This window comes from Nakaseomyces glabratus, chromosome J (genome assembly GCF_010111755.1).
Source record: "Nakaseomyces glabratus chromosome J, complete sequence".
Classification (NCBI taxonomy): domain Eukaryota; kingdom Fungi; phylum Ascomycota; class Saccharomycetes; order Saccharomycetales; family Saccharomycetaceae; genus Nakaseomyces; species Nakaseomyces glabratus.
The window spans coordinates 283,772-303,438 of record NC_088960.1 but is presented as its reverse complement, the minus strand read 5'-3'; the positions used below and the strand labels follow the sequence as shown (position 1 = coordinate 303,438).

At 40.5% G+C, this 19,667-nt stretch overlaps 11 protein-coding genes and 1 non-coding gene across 12 annotated transcripts; 7 read left to right on the top strand and 5 right to left on the bottom strand.

Moving 5' to 3' along the window:
• Positions 1–22: 22 nt before the first annotated feature.
• Positions 23–1,654, top strand: GIP2 (Gip2p; the record flags this gene model as incomplete). Its single annotated transcript, XM_447830.1, has 1 exon — positions 23–1,654. The coding sequence occupies one exon, from the start codon at positions 23–25 to the stop codon at positions 1,652–1,654; it is 1,632 nt and encodes a 543-aa protein (XP_447830.1).
• Positions 1,655–2,182: 528 nt separating this feature from the next.
• On the top strand, positions 2,183–3,775 carry HOM3 (aspartate kinase; the record flags this gene model as incomplete). Its single annotated transcript, XM_447829.1, has 1 exon — positions 2,183–3,775. One exon carries the CDS (start codon positions 2,183–2,185, stop codon positions 3,773–3,775), a length of 1,593 nt encoding a protein of 530 aa, XP_447829.1.
• Positions 3,776–3,956: 181 nt separating this feature from the next.
• JHD1 ([Histone H3]-lysine-36 demethylase) lies at positions 3,957–5,168 on the bottom strand (the record flags this gene model as incomplete). The annotated part of the gene is made up of 1 exon (XM_447828.1): positions 3,957–5,168. The coding sequence occupies one exon, from the start codon at positions 5,166–5,168 to the stop codon at positions 3,957–3,959; it is 1,212 nt and encodes a 403-aa protein (XP_447828.1).
• Positions 5,169–5,563: 395 nt separating this feature from the next.
• RSM18 (mitochondrial 37S ribosomal protein bS18m) lies at positions 5,564–6,046 on the top strand (the record flags this gene model as incomplete). The annotated part of the gene is made up of 1 exon (XM_447827.1): positions 5,564–6,046. One exon carries the CDS (start codon positions 5,564–5,566, stop codon positions 6,044–6,046), a length of 483 nt encoding a protein of 160 aa, XP_447827.1.
• Positions 6,047–6,348: 302 nt separating this feature from the next.
• Positions 6,349–8,226, bottom strand: TPA1 (oxidative DNA demethylase; the record flags this gene model as incomplete). The annotated part of the gene is made up of 1 exon (XM_447826.1): positions 6,349–8,226. The coding sequence occupies one exon, from the start codon at positions 8,224–8,226 to the stop codon at positions 6,349–6,351; it is 1,878 nt and encodes a 625-aa protein (XP_447826.1).
• A 359-nt stretch (positions 8,227–8,585) lies between these two features.
• On the bottom strand, positions 8,586–8,897 carry ISD11 (Isd11p; the record flags this gene model as incomplete). Its single annotated transcript, XM_447825.1, has 1 exon — positions 8,586–8,897. The coding sequence occupies one exon, from the start codon at positions 8,895–8,897 to the stop codon at positions 8,586–8,588; it is 312 nt and encodes a 103-aa protein (XP_447825.1).
• A 384-nt stretch (positions 8,898–9,281) lies between these two features.
• On the bottom strand, positions 9,282–9,353 carry tQ(UUG)4. The gene has a single exon. It is a non-coding gene; the product is annotated as a tRNA-Gln (tRNA).
• Positions 9,354–9,615: 262 nt separating this feature from the next.
• Positions 9,616–10,764, top strand: CAJ1 (Caj1p; the record flags this gene model as incomplete). The annotated part of the gene is made up of 1 exon (XM_447824.1): positions 9,616–10,764. One exon carries the CDS (start codon positions 9,616–9,618, stop codon positions 10,762–10,764), a length of 1,149 nt encoding a protein of 382 aa, XP_447824.1.
• A 626-nt stretch (positions 10,765–11,390) lies between these two features.
• SAP1 (putative AAA family ATPase SAP1) lies at positions 11,391–14,198 on the top strand (the record flags this gene model as incomplete). The annotated part of the gene is made up of 1 exon (XM_447823.1): positions 11,391–14,198. One exon carries the CDS (start codon positions 11,391–11,393, stop codon positions 14,196–14,198), a length of 2,808 nt encoding a protein of 935 aa, XP_447823.1.
• Positions 14,199–14,668: 470 nt separating this feature from the next.
• On the top strand, positions 14,669–15,808 carry MEI4 (Mei4p; the record flags this gene model as incomplete). Its single annotated transcript, XM_447822.1, has 1 exon — positions 14,669–15,808. One exon carries the CDS (start codon positions 14,669–14,671, stop codon positions 15,806–15,808), a length of 1,140 nt encoding a protein of 379 aa, XP_447822.1.
• A 269-nt stretch (positions 15,809–16,077) lies between these two features.
• ERG28 (Erg28p) lies at positions 16,078–16,524 on the top strand (the record flags this gene model as incomplete). The annotated part of the gene is made up of 1 exon (XM_447821.1): positions 16,078–16,524. One exon carries the CDS (start codon positions 16,078–16,080, stop codon positions 16,522–16,524), a length of 447 nt encoding a protein of 148 aa, XP_447821.1.
• Positions 16,525–16,726: 202 nt separating this feature from the next.
• Positions 16,727–19,261, bottom strand: IRC5 (putative ATPase; the record flags this gene model as incomplete). The annotated part of the gene is made up of 1 exon (XM_447820.1): positions 16,727–19,261. One exon carries the CDS (start codon positions 19,259–19,261, stop codon positions 16,727–16,729), a length of 2,535 nt encoding a protein of 844 aa, XP_447820.1.
• Between the last annotated feature and the right edge of the window lie 406 nt (positions 19,262–19,667).

Genomic DNA, 19,667 nt, shown 5'->3' with positions numbered 1-19,667 from the left:
CAATTTTCTTTCGACTGGACAGATGACTTATATAAGGGCGGGTGCTGTGCCGCTGCAGGAGAAGAGCCCGAGGGAGAAGCACACCGCGAACGTGTACGCCGGGAAAATGAACGGTGCCATAGTGGGCGGGTCCGGGAAGCTCACGTCCTTGCAGTTTCTGCACAAGCCGCAGCGGGTCTCGCAGCTCAACAAGGACAGGTTCCCCGAGGAGGAGCTGCTCAGGAACACCCAGCTGAACAAGAACCTGCACCAGGTGGACTCGAACTACAGGGAGTACAGCCAAGGGCCCGGCGACGGCGGGGCCTCAGAGCGCCAGCAGGCGCGAGACGACCTCATACCGCTCTCGCCGAAGTCTACGCTCCCCGAGCTGGACACGAACATGCTCGACAACACCCTGGACAGCGACAACAGCAGCAACGACCTCGCACCATTCTCACCTCCTGTGTATAAGAAGTCCGGTGAGCCGGTGAAGAGCGTGCTGAAGAGGAGGTCTAAGTCGCTGCCGGGTACCCCGGGCCTCAACACCTCAATGCACGGCGCCAGTCCTCCGAACAAGCTGATGAGAAGCAAGAGTGTGCACTTCGACCAGACGGCGCCTGTGCGCTACTTCAACGAGAACGAGAGGCCCATCGACGTCTCAAACGCGGACATATACCAGCAATACGGCGCGTACCTGAATGAGTACGGTATAGAAGATAGAAGAAAAGCCGGTAGGGCAGGAGGATTGTCGGCCATGATGCAGGAAATGTCGCTAGACGACAAGACCAAGGAGAGGCTGCGTGCGCTCGAGCTCGAGTCCAAGAGGGTGGACGAAGGGTATGACTCTACCATTGCTGCAGGTGGCCAAGGCAACGCTGGTCCGAAGCTAAGGAAGAGTAAACGGTTTCATGCGATCAAGAAGAAAGATAAAGATAACGAAAACAACAAGGAGAATGTGTCTAATCCGAACTCCACACCATCTTCAGCGAACTCCAGTAGCACCTCGCTCAGAGACATGGGCACGGCCGCAAACCAAGGGAACACACCATACAGCAACTATAGAACGGACAGCGGAGCCTCGGTGTCCAATGGTGGTTCCATGTTCAACGGGTCGTACTCTGGGAAGCAGCAGCAACGGGTTGTGGGGCTATACAACGAGAATTTCCCTATCCTGAGTAACAAGAACCCGAAGAGCCTGAAGTTGAACATCTTCATCAACCTCTCGCAAGGGAAGGAGGTGTTCTTGCAGGAGTTGTCGCTGCATATTCACAGGGAGAGGGCATTCTACAGCCCCGGCAGTGGTGTGGACATAGGCACTCCGATAAACACACGTTTGCTGAGCGGGCGTGTGCTCGTCAAGAACATATTCTTCGACAAGAGGGTGCTGATACGGTACACCTGGGACCGCTGGCGGAACGTCCAGGACGTGGAAGGCGTGTGGGTCAGCAGCGCACAGGGACTGGTGCCCGGCGGCGCCGCCATGGACGTCTTCCACTTTGTCATCGACGACGCCACCAAGTGGGAGGGCAAAGCCAGCCTCGAGTTCTGCATACAGTACACCACAAGAGACGACACCCAGAGACTAGAGTTCTGGGACAACAACTGCGGCAAGAACTACTGCGTGGACCTGGTCATGGACGGCTTCAGAAACCCCTTCGCAAACGCTCTCAAGTAAAGTAAATAAAGTAAATATTCAAAATCGGCAAATATCTCTACTGCACACTACAATAAACAGCACACACACCACAACACTATGCCTTATAGACAGACTATTACCCTCCCAAAATGGCGGTTACTATGTAGTACAAAGTGATAATGACTCATCCGGTGGTCTTTTCCTTATTTGGCTGAGGTGGTAAGAATGAAAAACTTAGGGCTTTTCATCTGTACGCCACTTTCTGTGGGTTTTTCTGGTTTAACCTTGGTTTTGGTGAAAACGGTGGTGGGAAGCCAATTTTTCAAAAAACTTCTCGAAGCTTTCAACTGGGGAAGTATATAAACGGGCTCATCGAGTCTCGGTAGTTTCGACATTGCGTAAGGTGAACAGACGCTTGCAGTTTCATATAAGCAGGAAGTATACTGGCACGCAGTTAGCACACAATTAGCACGCAATTAGCACGCAATTAGCACACAAAACAGGTCAGTTAATAGATAAAAAAACTGTGTGAAAAAAAAAAAAAACATACTTCAAGGTTAACTACAAATGGCTTACAGTACAAGTGCTACATCTAATTGGGTTGTGCAGAAGTTCGGTGGTACTTCTGTCGGTAAATTCCCTGTGCAGATCGTGGACGAGATAGTCAAGTACTACTCTTCTTCCAAACAGGACGGTGGGTTTGATAACGATGTCGCCGTTGTGTGTTCCGCGAGGTCCTCCTATACCAAGCAGGAAGGTACCACTTCTAGGCTGCTGAAGTGTTGTGATCTGGCATCTCAGGACCAGGAGTACAGCGACATTATCGAGACCATAAGGCAGGATCACGTCAGCAACGCCGAGAGGTTTCTGGAGGACTCTCCTTTAGTCGCCAAGTTGATCGACGACACTAACAAAGAGCTGGCCCTAGTGGATAAGTACCTGTCCGCCTCGAAGGTGTTGGGTGAGGTCAGCAATAGAACCATCGACCTGGTGATGTCCTGTGGTGAGAAGTTGAGTTGTCTGTTCATCACCGCGCTTTGCAACGACCGTGGGTGCAAAGCCAAGTATGTCGACCTTTCCAACGTGGTCCCATCAGATTATCAAACTACTACACTAGATACCAGTTTCTACACTTTCCTGGTCCAGGCCCTGAAGGAAAAACTGGAACCATTCGTAAACTCCAAGGAGAGAATCGTGCCAGTATTCACCGGTTTCTTCGGTTTCATCCCAATGGGTCTGCTGAATGGTGTCGGTCGTGGTTACACTGACTTGTGTGCGGCTTTGATCGCCGTCGCCTTGAACGCAGACGAATTGCAAGTATGGAAAGAAGTCGATGGTATCTTCACCGCCGATCCACGTAAAGTCCCTCAGGCTCGTCTACTGGACAGTGTCACGCCTGAAGAGGCCTCAGAATTGACCTACTACGGTTCCGAAGTCATTCACCCATTCACCATGGAGCAAGTCATAAGAGCTAAGATTCCTATCAGAATCAAGAACGTCCAGAATCCAAAGGGCAACGGTACAATCATTTATCCAGACAATGTGGCCAAGAAAGGTGAGTCCACTCCACCACATCCACCTGAGGCCTTGAGCTCCACTTTCTTCGAAAAGAAGAGAAGAGGTGCTACCGCTATCACTACTAAGAACGATATCGTCGTGCTGAATGTTCACTCCAACAAGAAGACTCTGTCTCACGGTTTCCTAGCTCAGATATTTACCGTTCTGGATAAGTACAAGCTAGTTGTCGATTTGATTTCCACCTCAGAAGTTCACGTCTCTATGGCTCTTCCAATCCCTGATAGTGACTCGATGAAGGCTCTGAGATCCGCAGTTGAGAAATTGAAGCCCTTGGGTTCAGTCGATATCATCAAGAAGATGTCCATCGTTTCCTTGGTCGGTAAGCAAATGAAACAATTCATTGGTATCGCCGGTACCATGTTTACCACTCTGGCAGAGCAAGGTATCAACATCGAAATGATTTCTCAAGGTGCCAACGAGATTAACATCTCCTGTGTTATTGATGAAATGGACTCCATAAAAGCCCTTCAATCCATTCACAAGAAACTACTAGACGAACTCCCAGAAAATGGATCTGGCTCTGAACAATTTGAGAAGGCGGTCGATGAAAGACTTGAACAAATCAAGAGGTTGAACTTGTAGATGACCTATATTGCCGCCATTTATATTCTCAGGCTATCATCAATGGCCTAATTATTTTTTGAAAGACAACTAGAACTACAATCTGCATGTTTAATTTATACAACTAGGTAATGTATATATTTTTTCAGGATATATTAATGACAATAATGCCTTCAAGTTGATATTTGGTACTTCGTTATTATTATAGATACAAGTTACTTAGCTCTTGAAGCATTTGCTTCTTATTTATAAAATTGGTAGGCTTATATTTAGTTTTACCTGACTTCATATAACTGATTAAATCGTTAACAGTTTCCTTCTTAACTTGCATTTGCTTGCCCTTTTTTTGGTTTTGGCAGAGCCATTCACAGGTCCTGCCCATGACTTCATCAAACATCGGGAAAGTGTATCTCTTCGTCACACCGGTTTGTTTTTCCACATCCACAATTTTAAGTTGCTGTGATATATCTCGGAAAGTAAGGTAGTTACCACCAAATATTAGTGAATCCTCAGGGGTATACACTACATGTATATAGCCTGATGGTATCATGAAAAGATCACCACCATTCAATTCCATAGCCACACCACCTGTAAGTTTTTCACCCAGGAACAGCATATTCTGATAAGTGCTTGTAGACCATTCGATATAATTTTCGATATTCTCTGGAGTAGGTGGGTAAAGTATGAATTTCTTCTTTCCGAAGGCAAGATTATAATATACCGACGTTCCAGCAAAGTCTAGATGGTAATCTGTAAATGCGTTTTTTACTGACATTAGACAGTACTTGGTCACTTTTGGTCTTGGGTCATTCTCGGTATCAAGATTCTCAACATTATTCCATACAATGTCAACCAAATCTTTATCATCTACAATGTCTGGCCTGTCATATTGTAAATCTTCAACATGGGAAACTTCTAAAGATATAACATTTCTTATTCTATCCTTCTCCTCTGCTGGTTTATTGAAATAATTGCACCATTCCCTCAGACTCCACCGTTCATTCTCTTGTGATTGCACATCCATCACATTAACGAAGTAGTCATCACCAACAGCTTGAGTGATATCATCAACTGTTAGGTCCCTCGTAGTCTTATTATTAGTCGAAACCACCATTCCAGAGTTCTCCGGATCAGATATCTTTAATGGGAAGTCAATATCATCAAACCTCTTGCAATACTCTGAGCATGTCATAGACATGTCCTCTGTGACATTCGATAAACATTTCTCAAATTCCTTCTCAAAGAGGGCTATGTGAGGGTGGAAAAACTTAGATTTCTTATCCTCACCTTCATTCAACGCAGAGTAATCCAGCTCTACCTTCTTCCTGAAGTTATACCGTTTCTTCCTTGGAACCTCGTCATTGTCATTCAATGACCTTTTCTCACCGAGAGCTTGTTCAATTTTAACCGCCATTTGATCACTCAAAGCTTCGTAATCGGCCCAAATTTATTTATTTGACTAGCTATATGGCAAACTTCAATATGTAGCAATTCCTCTTCATAAAACTTCAGTCCTAGTCGTGATGATTCATTGCGTACTACTAGGCAAAGCTCATCGCTTTTTCCTGTCATTTGGTGCTAAGTGCAAACTTTGGCCCCGAAGCTGAAAAATTCCAAGAAGTTGTAGCCAAATGAATAATCGGCAAGATGGTCGAGAAACAGTAATTTATTAGCTACAAGAAGGACATTCAGACTGCTATTGTTACATATTAAACTATCAGGCTAGTGTACCGGTTGGTGGTTTACATTTGGCATTGTTGTTTTGAAGGTGAAGAGTTGCAAGTGACTAGGTAGAGAACGGTGTCAGGGATGTTCATGGTTGGAAGAATTTGTGGTATTGAGAGTGCTAATGTTGCAATGGGGTTGCGTATGGTGCAGAAGCGTGGTATAGTTGATATGAGACCTAAGAAAAAGTCTGTTATAGATGTTGATTTTGAAGGCAGCAGGGAGAATATTAAGACCATTAATGCCAACTTTGTGCCTCAGTTTCAAAGGTCTGCAGTTTACGATCCATTCGATTTCTCGCTGTCAAGGCTAAACCTGGATAGGAAGATGAACCGTCCCAAGATTCAGCATCATGACTTGTTTGAGAAGTACGGGTTAAATCCATTGAACTTTTATGCACGTCCCGAGATTTTATCATACTATGTCGGTTCTACAGGTAAAATATTGCACAGAGATGTCACTGGTCTATCAGCGAAGAACCAGCGTCGTATGGCAAAGGCCATTAGAAGATGTCAAGCCATTGGTCTGATGTCTAAGACTCACAGGTTTACAAACTTTTTGGAGTGAACTGGAACTAAAAACATGTCATGTATATTCTATAATAAAATCTATGGTTCATGTAAATATAATACAAAGGCTTTAATCATTATTAATTACTATCTTTATGTGTTGTAGCATTCGATAAATTAGCAATATGGAGATTATACTCTAAAATAAAGACTATCTATGTTCGAGAATGTCTGTGGCTAAATATATAAGGTTTTCTCTCTCTATAAAAATATAAATCATGTCGTAACAAACTGGAGCTTATAGTCATAAAAACAAATAAAAATGTAAGATCATCAAATGGAAATGTGAAATTAAGGCATTTATTCGTTGTCTTCACCAACATATTTGACATCCCATTCCATCTTAACATCCCATCTGCTGGACTTGGCAGCGCAACTGACGTACTTGACAAATTCTAGAACAGATTGGTCTCTTAGAACTAGGTTGAAAGTATTCCAGCTTGGTGGGTTGTTCACAAGAACAGAATCACCATTGTCATCGGTACGGTAGACGGAGGCATCTTCAACATCCTTGTGCATTCTTTCTTCTTCTTCTGTGTTTTCGTCATCCATCATGTATAGTTCATAACCACCAACTTCACCGGATTCCCAGCCACTGCTTGGAGTCAAACATAGGTTACCTACCAAGATAGATGGTAGGATACCTTCGACGTCTTGTAGGAACTCATTCAAACGGCATTGGGTAGCCAAGGTGAAATCATTACCAGGTCTGAATCTTCTAATTAGGATTTGCTCACTCAATGGACAAAGAGCAGTTAATAGAGCCAAATACTTCTTGAAAATAGTACTCTTATAGAAGATAGCAAGGTCAATCAATTTTAGTTCAACGTCTACAGAACCGTCCTTTGGTAAGGTTTCTCTTAGCAGCTCGAAGTTTGGTAGTTCTTCGTTGTTCAAAGCTTCCATGATGTCAGAGGCCTTCAATAGCTTACGTGGGTTCTTACCATCAATGTACATGTATCTCCACTTGTGGGATGGCATAGCTGTTTGCCATGGAGTTTCGACATCCTTGGCCATATATGGACAAGCCTTTTCCAATTCCTCGGTCTTGATCATCTTCTTCAGTAGCTCAGAAACTTCTTCATTCAAGAAGTCCTTGATTTGTAAAGTAGAGTTTTCCAAGAATTGTTCTTGTAATTTCTTGATACCTTCCTTAGTCAAGTGTTCTGCAGAGATGTATTGAGACAAGTACTTGTATTCCTTCTCAGACAAGCTGTCAGTATCTTGAACGACACTCTTGACTTCGTCTTCATCAATCTTTTTACCATCAGCGGCATATAATACCTTCTCGAAGTGCTTGACTTGATGGTATGGTAGAATATCCCTCTCTTGTTTTGGATATTCAAAATCTTGTAGGACGTTAGTTTCCAATTGAGTCAAAGTGGAGGTATTGTTCTTAACCCATGCTTCCTCTTGACCTGGAGTGTAACCAGGCTCACCTGGTTGTGGGAAATGGTACCAACCTTGAATGGACAATCTGTGCTTGTCAACCTTGACTTCTTCAACATCGTGGAAAGAGAAACCAGGCAAGACCTTGAAGAAAGCGATCTCGTTGAATTGAGGAACGAACTTAGCACATGGGTCGGTCTCTGGGATGTTTGGCAAGATACTTGAGAACAATCTCAAACCACCACCATATTGTGGCTTCCACTTTCTGTCTGGGTCTGGCAAGTACAAGATGAAACTGATACGTCTGGAACCGATGACATCGTCGTGAGTCAACAAGTGACAACCCTTAGTGTAAGTGTTGACACTCATATCCATCTTGGAACCGGATAGTTTACCAGCACCAGTAACGTAACCGATCAAGTCTCTGTAGACATCCGAGTATAGAATTTGACGCAACTTGTACATATTTGGCAATCTGGACAAGTCATCCCAGTTTAGGCCTGACAAGTTAGCTAAGTCACCACTTTGGTTGACTTTGTAAATATCAGTTTCCTTCTTGGTGAAGTGGATTTCAGTTTCAATTTCCTTACGCACAGCACGCAACAGATCATCGTTAACCAAACCACTGATGTTACCCCAGTTATAAGGAGCTGAGGAGTCAATCTGGTTCTTCAAACCTTCTCTGAACTCTGGAGTCCATAGCTTTTGGTTGAAAAGACCTTTAACTTTGTCCTCTTCCAAGTCAAGTTGCTTGTTACCGTTCTCTTGAGCTTCAGCCTTTCTCTTCATTCTGGGATTATAATATCTTTCCTGTTCTTGTGTAGTTAGGGAACTTGGGTGAAAGAAACTTAAGATCAATCAATGATTCAATTTATAAATGGTAAACTACTATATTTCCTAGCGATGAGCTGTGCGATGAGCTAGAAAATTTTTTATTTTTTTCATTTTTATCAAAATTTTTCACCAGTCATAGCGTCCCTGCGGTAATCCTCTGAGAGAGTTGCTGAATAATAGACATACACTGATCCAGGGCATATAGCCTGCTTCATTTTAACATTTCATTATATTGGAGAGATATTAGAGGTTTATATACAGATATATAAGTATGCAAAAGGGTTTGTTATTTTCTGTGGACGTTTTCCAGTGGATTACTGCTTTGGCTCCACGGGCTCCACTGGCTCCACTGGCTCCACTGGCTCCACTGGCTCCACTGGCTCCACCACCAGCTTGTCAAAGGTGTACATCTGTGATATAATGGACTGTCTCTTCAACACGCCGAGGTCGCGCTGCGCGCCTTGGAATAGGGACTCTATCTTAGCTGCGTCCGTCAGAGCCTTGTTCGCCTTGAACTCTGTCCTGGCCTTCCTCAGGAAGTACTCCCGGAAGTTGTAGTTACTGAACTGGTTGGCGTTCTTGATTATCTGCTTGTAAAGCTGCAATACCTGCTGTCTGGCTACCATAGTGTGTTGTGTCTTGTTCCGCTAGTCTAAAATGGGAACCCGATGACTTGACACAGGACTACATCTCCATTATATATAAGTCATGTTAGTAATCACCAAGAACCAAAAAATCCAGAACCGGGTCAACATCTGCACACACACACACACCCCCAATCGTTATGACGTATTCCTCGTGATCCACAGTTCAGTAACAACATGTAGACTACATTTCAAAGAAGCACAGCATTTCAACTGCATAACGATACATTGCCATCAAAGTAAAAATAAAAATGTTGTATAGATACTTCAAGGAGCGGTATTCACCTATATGCCACATGTTTATAGAGAGGTATAGCATACGCAGAACAATATTTGAAAAGATGGTGAATTGAAAAAAAATATAATAGGTCCTACCCGGATTCGAACCGGGGTTGTTCGGATCAAAACCGAAAGTGATAACCACTACACTATAGAACCATAAGAAGTTCTTGTTGACGGGGAAAAGAATCTGCAGTTTTGTACACATCAAAACTTGAAAAAAAAAATTAACTCTGGAGCTTGTCACTCAGAAACAGCTGCACGAACATCCATGTCCCAAAAGGGGAAAAAAGCGAATCTTGCCTTGTCCACACCACCGCAGGCTAAGCCGATGCCCAATAATAGCTGGAATCAATATATAGAACAGAGTAACTATTTGAAACTCGATTACTAGTTCAGGTGAAAGAACACCAGAGCGGCCATGGTCAAGGATACTGAGTTTTATGATGTGTTGGGGATATCCCCTGAGGCTACGCCTTCTGAGATCAAGAAGGCGTACCGTAAGATGGCGATGTTGACGCATCCGGATAAGCACCCTGATGATCCTGAAGCGCAGGCTAAATTCCAGGCGGTAGGTGAAGCGTACCAGGTTTTGAACGATCCTGCATTGCGGAAGCAGTATGATGAATTTGGTAAAGACAATGCAGTGCCTCAGCAAGGTTTCGAGGACGCTGAGGAGTATTTCACCGCGATTTTTGGTGGTGATGGTTTCAAGGACTGGATTGGTGATTTCTCTTTGTTCAAGGAGCTGAACGAGGCTACTGACATGATGTCTGAGGATGCCACTACTGACGCTACTGCTGCCGCTACAACTTCTGAAGCCGGCATGGTCAAGCATGATGGGAAGACAGATGCCAAGGACAAGAGTGGGAAGATGACCAAAGAACAAAGGGAGAAGTTGTGGGAGATGGAGAAGAAGAGACGGGAGGAAGTCGCAAAGCAAGTCGAGGAGTTGGCTCGTAAGTTGAAGGAAAAACTATTACAATACAATTTGGCTGTCAAAGGTGGACACCTTGATGACTTCAACAGGAAACTGGATCAGGAAGTAGAAGAATTGAAATTGGAAAGTTTTGGTCTTGAGTTACTCTACTTGATTGCAAGGGTGTACAAGACGAAAGCCAATAACTACTTAATGGCTAAGAAGACATTCGGTTTCTCCAAGATTTTCACAAGTACTAGGGATAACGCACGTACCGTAAAGTCGGCCTATAATTTATTGTCAACTGGTATGGAAGCACAAAAAGCCATGGAACAGATGAGTAAAGTGGATGAGGATCAACTTGATCAGTATGAGAGAGCCAAGTTCGAAAATGAGATGGCAGGTAAGGCCTTGGGTGTCATGTGGGCCATGAACAAATTCGAATTGGAAAGAAAATTGAAAGATGTATGTAACACTGTCCTATCGGATAAATCAGTGTCATCTAGCGAACGTCGTGAAAGAGCTAAGGGTCTATTGTTCATTGCGTCAAGATTTGCAAGTGCAAAGAGATCTCCAGAAGAAGCAGAAGAAGCCAAGGTATTTGAAGAATTTATCCTTGGTGAGAAGCAAAAACACGGCTCCAAACCTTGAGACATGTCAACACATTTTTGCACTTACTCAGCGATTCGTTTTCTTCCAAGCTCAAAAGTTCTGTATAGTAGCTACTAAGTAAATAGCCTAATGTATTAATAACGTTAATGTTCTGATAAACTTTATTAGATGTGCATTTTTTGTGCCAGATTGTTATATTGTTTTATTATTAGAAAACGCCTACTACTGCGAAATCACCGGTTTTCTTACTTTGTCTGAAAATTTGATGGGCCATCGCGAATTCACTGCGGAAACTCCCTACCGGCATCCACAAGAAAGATGGCAAATAGTCTCATATTTCTTGATCTACACATAGAGACGACTTCAGTAACACTTTAAAAACTGGGCAAATAATCATAATAAAATAGGCATTTGGATCCCACACTAATTTTCTTTCCTTCTTTTCATTTGGGAGCTTTTCAAAGGAGGATCAAAAACTAGAAATAACTAACACCAGTGACTTCAAGGACATTACCAATAGATCTGATATACACTCTGTTTGTTGCCACTTTTACATATAGAATAACAGCCACATCATTTTGCATTTGGAATTTCGAAAACAGAGATTCCTATAATCCTAATAATTAATAAAGAGTATTTTTTTATCTTCATATTCATGTTGCTAGATGGAAGGCACTACAAATAAATCATTGTTTGGTAAACTTGCCAGTCTTGGCAGGAGGCCGCAACAACCTTTAACTGATCTCTCAGAGCTTTATTCCAAAATAGCCAATGAAAGTATCTTGTTTCTCAAGCTAGAGGAGAAGGGGAGGTACAAACAGGCAGTCCAGGGATGGAAAGCTATGACTACTAATGTCATGTTTCAATTGACAATGATTGAGAGACAGTATCCACATGCAGATAGATATACCCCAGAGGAAATTAGTCTCCAAACTGGCATAAACGAACTATATCAGAAGAGCATGTTGCATCTAGATAGAGTAAAAGAACTAAATGAGCAGTATGGTTCGCAACAAGACAATATGGGAAATCTATCTTATTCCCAGGTATCAAAAGGTACTAGGATAAATTCACCGGTTAAACCGCTCAAAACTCATAATACATCAGGCTCCATTATATCGTTTTCAAGTGATAATAAAGGCAGAAAGATGAATACGACACTGCGAGATAATGTACATTATACTGCACCAAAGAAGAGCAATAGGACAGCAAATAGACTTGCTTTCTCTGGGGGCGACAATAATTCTTTGAAAGATGCAGGCTACAGAGAGCCTAAGGTGTTTTTTGCTACTTCTAAACCATTAGGACAACCTAAATTAAATGATCATAAGAGTACCACAGCTGATTTCTTTGATGACTTTGATGATACTGCTTATCAGGATAATGAATTTGACGATCCTATTGAAGATTTGATTGACTTAAATAGTGACGAAGACCAGAAATTTACTAGCCCCGTTGCAATTCAAAAGTCTAAAAAGGTTGTCAGTGAAAACATAGCCGATTTAAATAGAATTTCAAAGCGTTTTACAAGTTTTAATGGTGATGAGGATTTCGAATTCGATGTTGATGATTATTTTGCGGATGATTACTCGGATAATACTGATGATGACTCTTCCGTTGACTCAGAACAGGAGAAACAAGCGAGATCACAAGCACTAGACAAATTAATGGGTGAGCAAAAGATCGAGACAAATTCATCTATATCTACATCAAGTGCATCCTGCAAATCTAATGCGAGCGACGAGGATATATCTGTACCGATAGTGCCGCCACCGTTACCACCACTTCCCCCTCTTGATATACAGGATGATAAAAGATTTTGGTCTACAAAAAGAGCAGAATTATCCAAAATCAACAAATCTGCACCAACTTTACTGGGTAATGAAACGGGAAAGGATTTATCTGATATAAATTTGAAAAAAACTGCAACGAATCCAACTGAAAAAAAGAGTAGAAAGACAGGATCATTGACCTCATTAAGTAAGCCAGTTCAGAAGATATCTAGCAATAACACCAAAAAAGAAGTTCCTGCAAAAATTGTTATACCTGCAACTAAACCAATTTCAGCTGCCGCTGCAGCCAAAATGGTTTATGCCAAAAAAGGTGCGACTGGCATTCCTAAACCGAATAGGACTAAGGCTAATTTTTCAAGTTCTGTAAATGACCAGAAAACAATGTCTAGGCCATCAAATTTAAACCCTACCAAGTCTGTTCCCGTGATTAAGAAAACATCAGACACTCAACTTTCTACATCATCGAAGGCAGTCAAGAATGTAAAACCAGTGTTGCGGAAAACGGTAATAAAAAAGCCTGCACAACAAAAACCTACTAGCGTGAAGATTAACGGAAGCACAAGACCTACTAAAGGTGTGGTAACTTCGAAAAAGCCAATCAAGCCCACACAAGCTAAGAAAGTTGTCAAAAAAGTGGATGCCCTTGAGGACAAAAAAGGTGATCCTGATACCAATATCAAACAAGCACCAGATGGGGAGGCTGATGAAGCAAAATTAAAGGAAGCTTTGGAAGATGAAATCATAAATAGTCTGCCTGGTGTTGATAGAACAGCTGCAAAGCAGATTTTTTCAGAAATTGTTGTACACGGGGATGAAGTGCATTGGGAAGACATTGCTGGTTTAGAGAATGCAAAGTTTTCATTAAAAGAAGCTGTTGTTTACCCCTTCTTGAGACCTGATTTATTTTTGGGATTACGTGAACCAGTCCGAGGTATGCTGCTTTTTGGTCCGCCAGGTACAGGTAAAACCATGTTGGCAAGAGCAGTTGCAACGGAGTCTCATTCTACTTTTTTTTCCATTAGTGCTTCGAGTTTAACATCCAAATATTTAGGTGAGAGTGAAAAATTGGTTAGAGCTCTGTTTGCCATTGCAAAGAAGTTATCACCATCAATTATATTTGTTGATGAAATCGATTCTATCATGGGTAGCAGAAATTCTGATGGTGAAAATGAATCTAGCAGAAGAATAAAAAACGAGTTTTTAATTCAGTGGTCTTCGCTAAGTAGTGCTGCTGCTGGAAACAATCGAGAAGACGGAGATGATGGGCGTGTATTGGTCCTTGCAGCAACGAATCTTCCTTGGAGTATTGATGAAGCAGCAAGAAGAAGATTTGTTAGAAGACAATACATTCCCCTTCCCGAACCAGAAACCAGAATGGTACAATTGAAAAAGCTTTTATCTCATCAAAAACATAATCTAGATGACGCTGCTTTTGCTGAGCTATTAAATCTCACTGAGGGTTATTCTGGTAGTGATATTACTTCATTGGCTAAAGACGCTGCGATGGGACCACTTCGTGAACTTGGTGACAAGCTGTTAGAAACTACAAGGGAGAGTATCAGACCTTTGGAGGTGAAAGATTTCAAAAACAGTTTGGAGTACATAAAGCCTTCTGTCTCTCAAGAAGGTTTGGAAAAATATGAAGAATGGGCCGCTAAGTTTGGTTCTTCAGGAGTTTGAAACAATAATGATAACTAATTATCTGCTGATCTCATACATTCATTAGGAAGGCTGGACCTTCACAGTATACATTCCAGGAATTGTTATTGGTTCTTTTTTCATAGGATCTTAACTCTTCGAAATCAATTATTCCATGCATTTACTAATTCAATATTCTAATTGATTAAGTAACAATATAAAATGTGTCTATTATATATAAATTCATAGTAAATCTTATCTGATTTAGTAATTATCACGATTATTTATGTGAATTCTCTGAATTTAATATTTTGGTCAGTAAAGGTAGTCGTTGGGAATCTGTTTTTGGACTGCAGCGGCAAAAAAAAATTACAACTCACTACGTATTTGAAGTCTATACTAAACTGTAATTAAGGACATAAAAAGCATCACCTATAACTTTCAATACTTTATACAATATACTACTAAGAAACAGTCTCATTTTGCTCTCAAGTTCTTTACTGAAATTGGACATGAATCTCTCTGAAGCCGACTGGGTCATATGCATAGCTTTGGTAAAATACAAACTCAGAACAATTAGTAAGCAAAATAGAGTGTACATTCCCCTTCTAACTGATATATCTTCGTTTAATGAAGATGAGCTTCAGTACTGTGATCTTAGGCGCCATCTACCAAGCGAATTATCGAAAAATGACAAGCAAGAGGAGTTGATTAATATATTCAACCTTATGTGGGCAAGAAGGAAAAACTGGGAGAACAGTCTTTATTGCTGTGACATACTTTTGAACAACCGAACTCTACTTATTCACCTATTGGAAGATTGTACACACCAGCGATTATTACTCCATTACTACGGTAATTACCGGTTTTTATTGTTTTATTTGAATCAACAGCCATGCACTAGGCCAACTATCACTACGGAAGCAGCTACCATATCGTTTAGATGTTATGAACTGATTATTATAAGTTATTTTGGACTTGCTACCAATTATCACGTTACAAATAAAGGTATTCCGAATCCGATCAAAAGGCATTTGATTGATGGACTCATTTTCAAGTTCATTAAGCAAGAACTAACTGCATTAATTACCAATTGTCCAGGCTATTTGAACAAGAGTCTAATTATTAGAGTACAGAACAATATGCTTTTTTTAAATGTTTGTGTCACTTCACTACAGAAATCATTCATCCAAACTGTATCCACAATCATCAACACAATGATAACCACTAGAACAACAGTTTTTATAACTAATACAAATGTGGAGGCTCTAATGATAAACCTGGTTACTTTGCTAGAAAGCTTTGTCAGTCTTTTGAAATGTCATAATACCAAAAGCAAAACTGCATATGCCAGAATTAGCTCTGAAACTCGAGAATGTAAGGATAAGAGGATCTATGCTGCTCTATATAAGAAGAACTTCGGAAAATACAACCATTCTTACAAACTGTTCCTAAAGTGCGTGGATAAGACAGTCATGTTTTTATTGTGTTTATATAAAAAGTTGAGATTTAATAAGAAAACTGATCAGGAACGCATGTCACAGTCAACTGTAGCGATAATGCAACAAAAACGAAAACAAATTCTAGCTGGTCTATTAGCTGCACGGAAACGAGAACTACTTATAAAGTACAGAAAGATCAGGTGGCTCTAGTTCAACAGTGAGCTATATGAACAAACTGTCAAATTTCCTTAGAAACAACAATTCTCTTTGGTAACAAATTAAACGATGAAGCCGAAAAATTTATCAGCTGATTCAAAAGTTTTTTAGGGGGACCAGCAATGCGAAATGTTTTCAGAAACAATGGCAATTGGTATAAATAGAGGACAATTGCAAATTTTCGTTAGCATTTCTAATGCCTCCATTGACTTAATTTAACAGAAGTGGTTAAATATCAGTAAGGTTATACAATTAAAAAAAATATGCTAAGTTTACAACAATTGACCGGTGGTGTACATAGTGCTGTCACCAACATGGCTCCTGGCTACTTGCCAAAATGGTTATTATTTATTTCCATTGTGTCGGTATTTAACTCTGTTCAAACATACATTTCTGGTCTTGAACTAACTCGTAGAGTCTACGAAAACAAACCTTCTGAGACAACATCTCTGAGTGCTAGAACTTTCGGTACTTGGACCTTTGTCTCTTGTGTTATCAGATTCTATGGTGCATTGTACATCACTGAACCCCACATTTACCAATTGACCTTTATCTCCTACATCATTGCTTTGTTCCATTTCGGTAGTGAATTGTTGATTTTCCGTACTTGTAAACTGGGCAAGGGTTTTATGGGTCCATTAATCGTTGCTTCGACTTCTCTGATCTGGATGTATAACCAAAAGGAGTACTACACTGGTTTACCATGGTAAACCACTCCATCTATAGCTAGCTAAAAATTAATGACTACAGAGTTTGCTCTATTAACGAATTAATCATATAGAAAATGCCAAGTGTCTATTATTAGAAATGTATATAAATAAAGAGTTTCTAATTAATCTACGAATATGCCAAACGCTAACAGAATACGTTTCTGTGAGTGAATATGTCGCGACGGAACGCGCAAAAGAATATTTAAAATCCAGATGTTGTCTCAAATAGCCTTACATGAGGGAACTCGACTTCTCTATCTGGTGAGTAAAATTTGAGCGATCTATCTGATAACTCCTTTAATTCAGCTTCAGTGAGTATATCATCTTGTTTGGGTTTTTTAGACGTCTCGAATCCAATACTTGATTCTTTACTCATTAGAAGCTGTGATAGTTCCTGTACAAGTTCTTTATTGCTGGTCTTGTTTGGATTCATACCAGTGCTTTGTTGGAGGAAAGATCTCTCATTCAAGGCTAACTTCTTCAAATTACTGAACTTACCCATTTGAATAACCATTCGTTCTAACTTTCTCTTATTAACAGCTCTGGTTAGTATGACGTGCTCAATAGTATTGTCACAGCAAAATCTGTATACTATTACTGGTTTTGTCTGGCCAATTCTGTGACATCTATCCATTGCTTGGAGATCAACCTGAGGGTTCCAATCACTATCAAAAATAATCACAGTATCTGCAGCTACAAGGTTAATACCAAGACCAGCTGCTCTTGTCGAAAGCAAGAAAATTTGATGGTCGTCACCTTTTTTGTTAAATTCATCGATATATTCTTTCCTTGATTCGTTATCAACACCACCATCAATTCTCAATGAATTGAAGGAGTTTAGTTCAGACCAATCCTCCAATAAATCTAACATACCAACAAACTGAGAGAATATCAATATTTTGTGACCTTTTTTTATTAGAGGTATTGCCAATTTCTGCAACATTTGTAGTTTTCCAGATGATGCAAGCAGATAATCCAATGTGATGTCCTCAGGTTCCATGTATGGGAAGAAAAATAGTAGAGTAGAGTCTACAACTTGACGTAGCTGCATCATCATATTTTGTAGTCTCTGATTCTTGGTAAACGTGTTTAGGTGTTCCATATATATGTCATCCATTTGCTTGATAACGGCGGTTACTTTGTCTTCATCTGGCTCTTCACTTAATTTATAATCAATGAAGTCTCGAATGGATTTATTTGAAACAGTCCCTATGTACTCTTGATTCAGAGTGAAAAATGCTTTGACGAGTTCTTTGAAAACAGTCACCTTAAGCTTTCCAGATAAAGCCATTCTGTAAAACTTTGTTTGGATTGGTGATAAAGGGCAGTTGACTATGTACTCTCTCTTTGGCGGAAGAACGTCCTTTAAGACCACACTTTTCAATCTTCTTAACAAAAATGGTTTTAAGATTGTATGCAGGTTGGATATCAAATTTTTTTCTAGTTCATCGTTAATCAACTTATTTAATTTAGCAGAATTACTTTGCAAATCAAGATCTTTGAAATCAAACCATTTATTGAATATTTCAAAATCAGCAAAAATGTCAGGCAGAATAAAGTTCAATAGAGACCACAACTCTGACAAGTTATTCTGTAAGGGCGTACCTGTTAGTAAAAGTCTGTTAGAAGTATTGATTCGCTTCAATTCCTGTATCAAACGACAGTTAATATTCTTCAAACGATGACCTTCATCTACAATTAGAAACTTCCATTGTTCACCCATTATTATATTTGCATCCCTAATTATCATCTCATATGAGGTAACAATAACACCTTCCCTATTATTATTTTTGAAGAATTTTTTCAACAATTTCTGTCTTGCATCTTGTCCATTTTGACTATAATATTTAAGAATCGGAATTTCTGGAGCGAATTTTGCGAATTCGTTCATCCAATTATCGACGGTGCTTAATGGTGCAGCAATTAAGAAGGGGCCTTTTGTGTCCATTTCATAAATGAAAGACAATAAAGCGATACTCTGAATAGTCTTACCCAAACCCATCTCATCGGCTAGGATACCGTTTAGCCCATTTTCATAAAGTGTAATTAACCAATTCAGCCCTTCCATTTGGTAAGGCTTTAGGACACAATTCTTCAAGTAAGATGGTTGCTCTTTGGCTATACGCTCTTCCTCCGTTTCCTTCTTAACATCAACAGCCATTTCCTCAACCCTATTGTCATCTGTATTTTGTCTTCTAGTAAAAAAATCTAGTATAGATTTTGATTTTTTAGCCTTTTTCGCAGGAGGTTCTTTCACAGGGTCATTATTTGACGCATCAGATTCCTCTGTTCTCTCTAAAGTCCTCTTCAACAGTGTATCAGCGATGATACTTGAGTAAACCTGACTTTGCTTTACGAACTCATCTAGTTTCTTTAATTTGGACGTGACACTGGCTTTATCCAACTCATTTACTTCGTCATCACTATCTTCCTCTTTAGTCTGTGCTTCCAGCCTGTGTTTTTCCTTTTCCTTCAGTAAAAGATCGTCAAGATCCCTATCATCGTCTTTATCACCACCGTTTTCGTCGTCTGAGTCGAGCTGAACGTCCTCATTCGGACGTACATCATCTCGCAGCCACACAGGCGGCGTATCCTCAGCGTCTACACTGACGTCAGCATTCTCATCATCACTCGCAAAAGTATTAGCACTCAGATCATTATCGTCAGGTTCCGCATAGTTGACAGTAACCGCAGCGGCCTTCCTGGCACTCCTCAAAAACCTCTTCCTTGTATTCATATTCCGTATAGTCGGCTTTTCAACTAATCACAAGAACCTTTACCTCTATCAATAAGGTTCCCAGCCCAAAATTATTCAATAGCAACGAAAAAAAAAAGAGATCAATGGAAAAAATCAACAGGGCCTAGATTTCCTTATCTTCCTTTTAAATTTTTATTCTTTTTTGGAGCTAACACATATGAAGTTATTCACTTAGCCGCCATCTACTTAAATTACCGCCAATTACTGTATAAGAAGTCAGATCTAACCTATAAGTATGCCCGTATGCAGGCGGCGCGGCTGGATGAGCGCAATCTGGTTGAAAATCATGAGATATTGGTAACGCGTCAAAAGTATATTTTCACACGGAATATACACGAGATACTTCTTACGTGTGAAAATATAAATCAACACGCGTAAACCAATA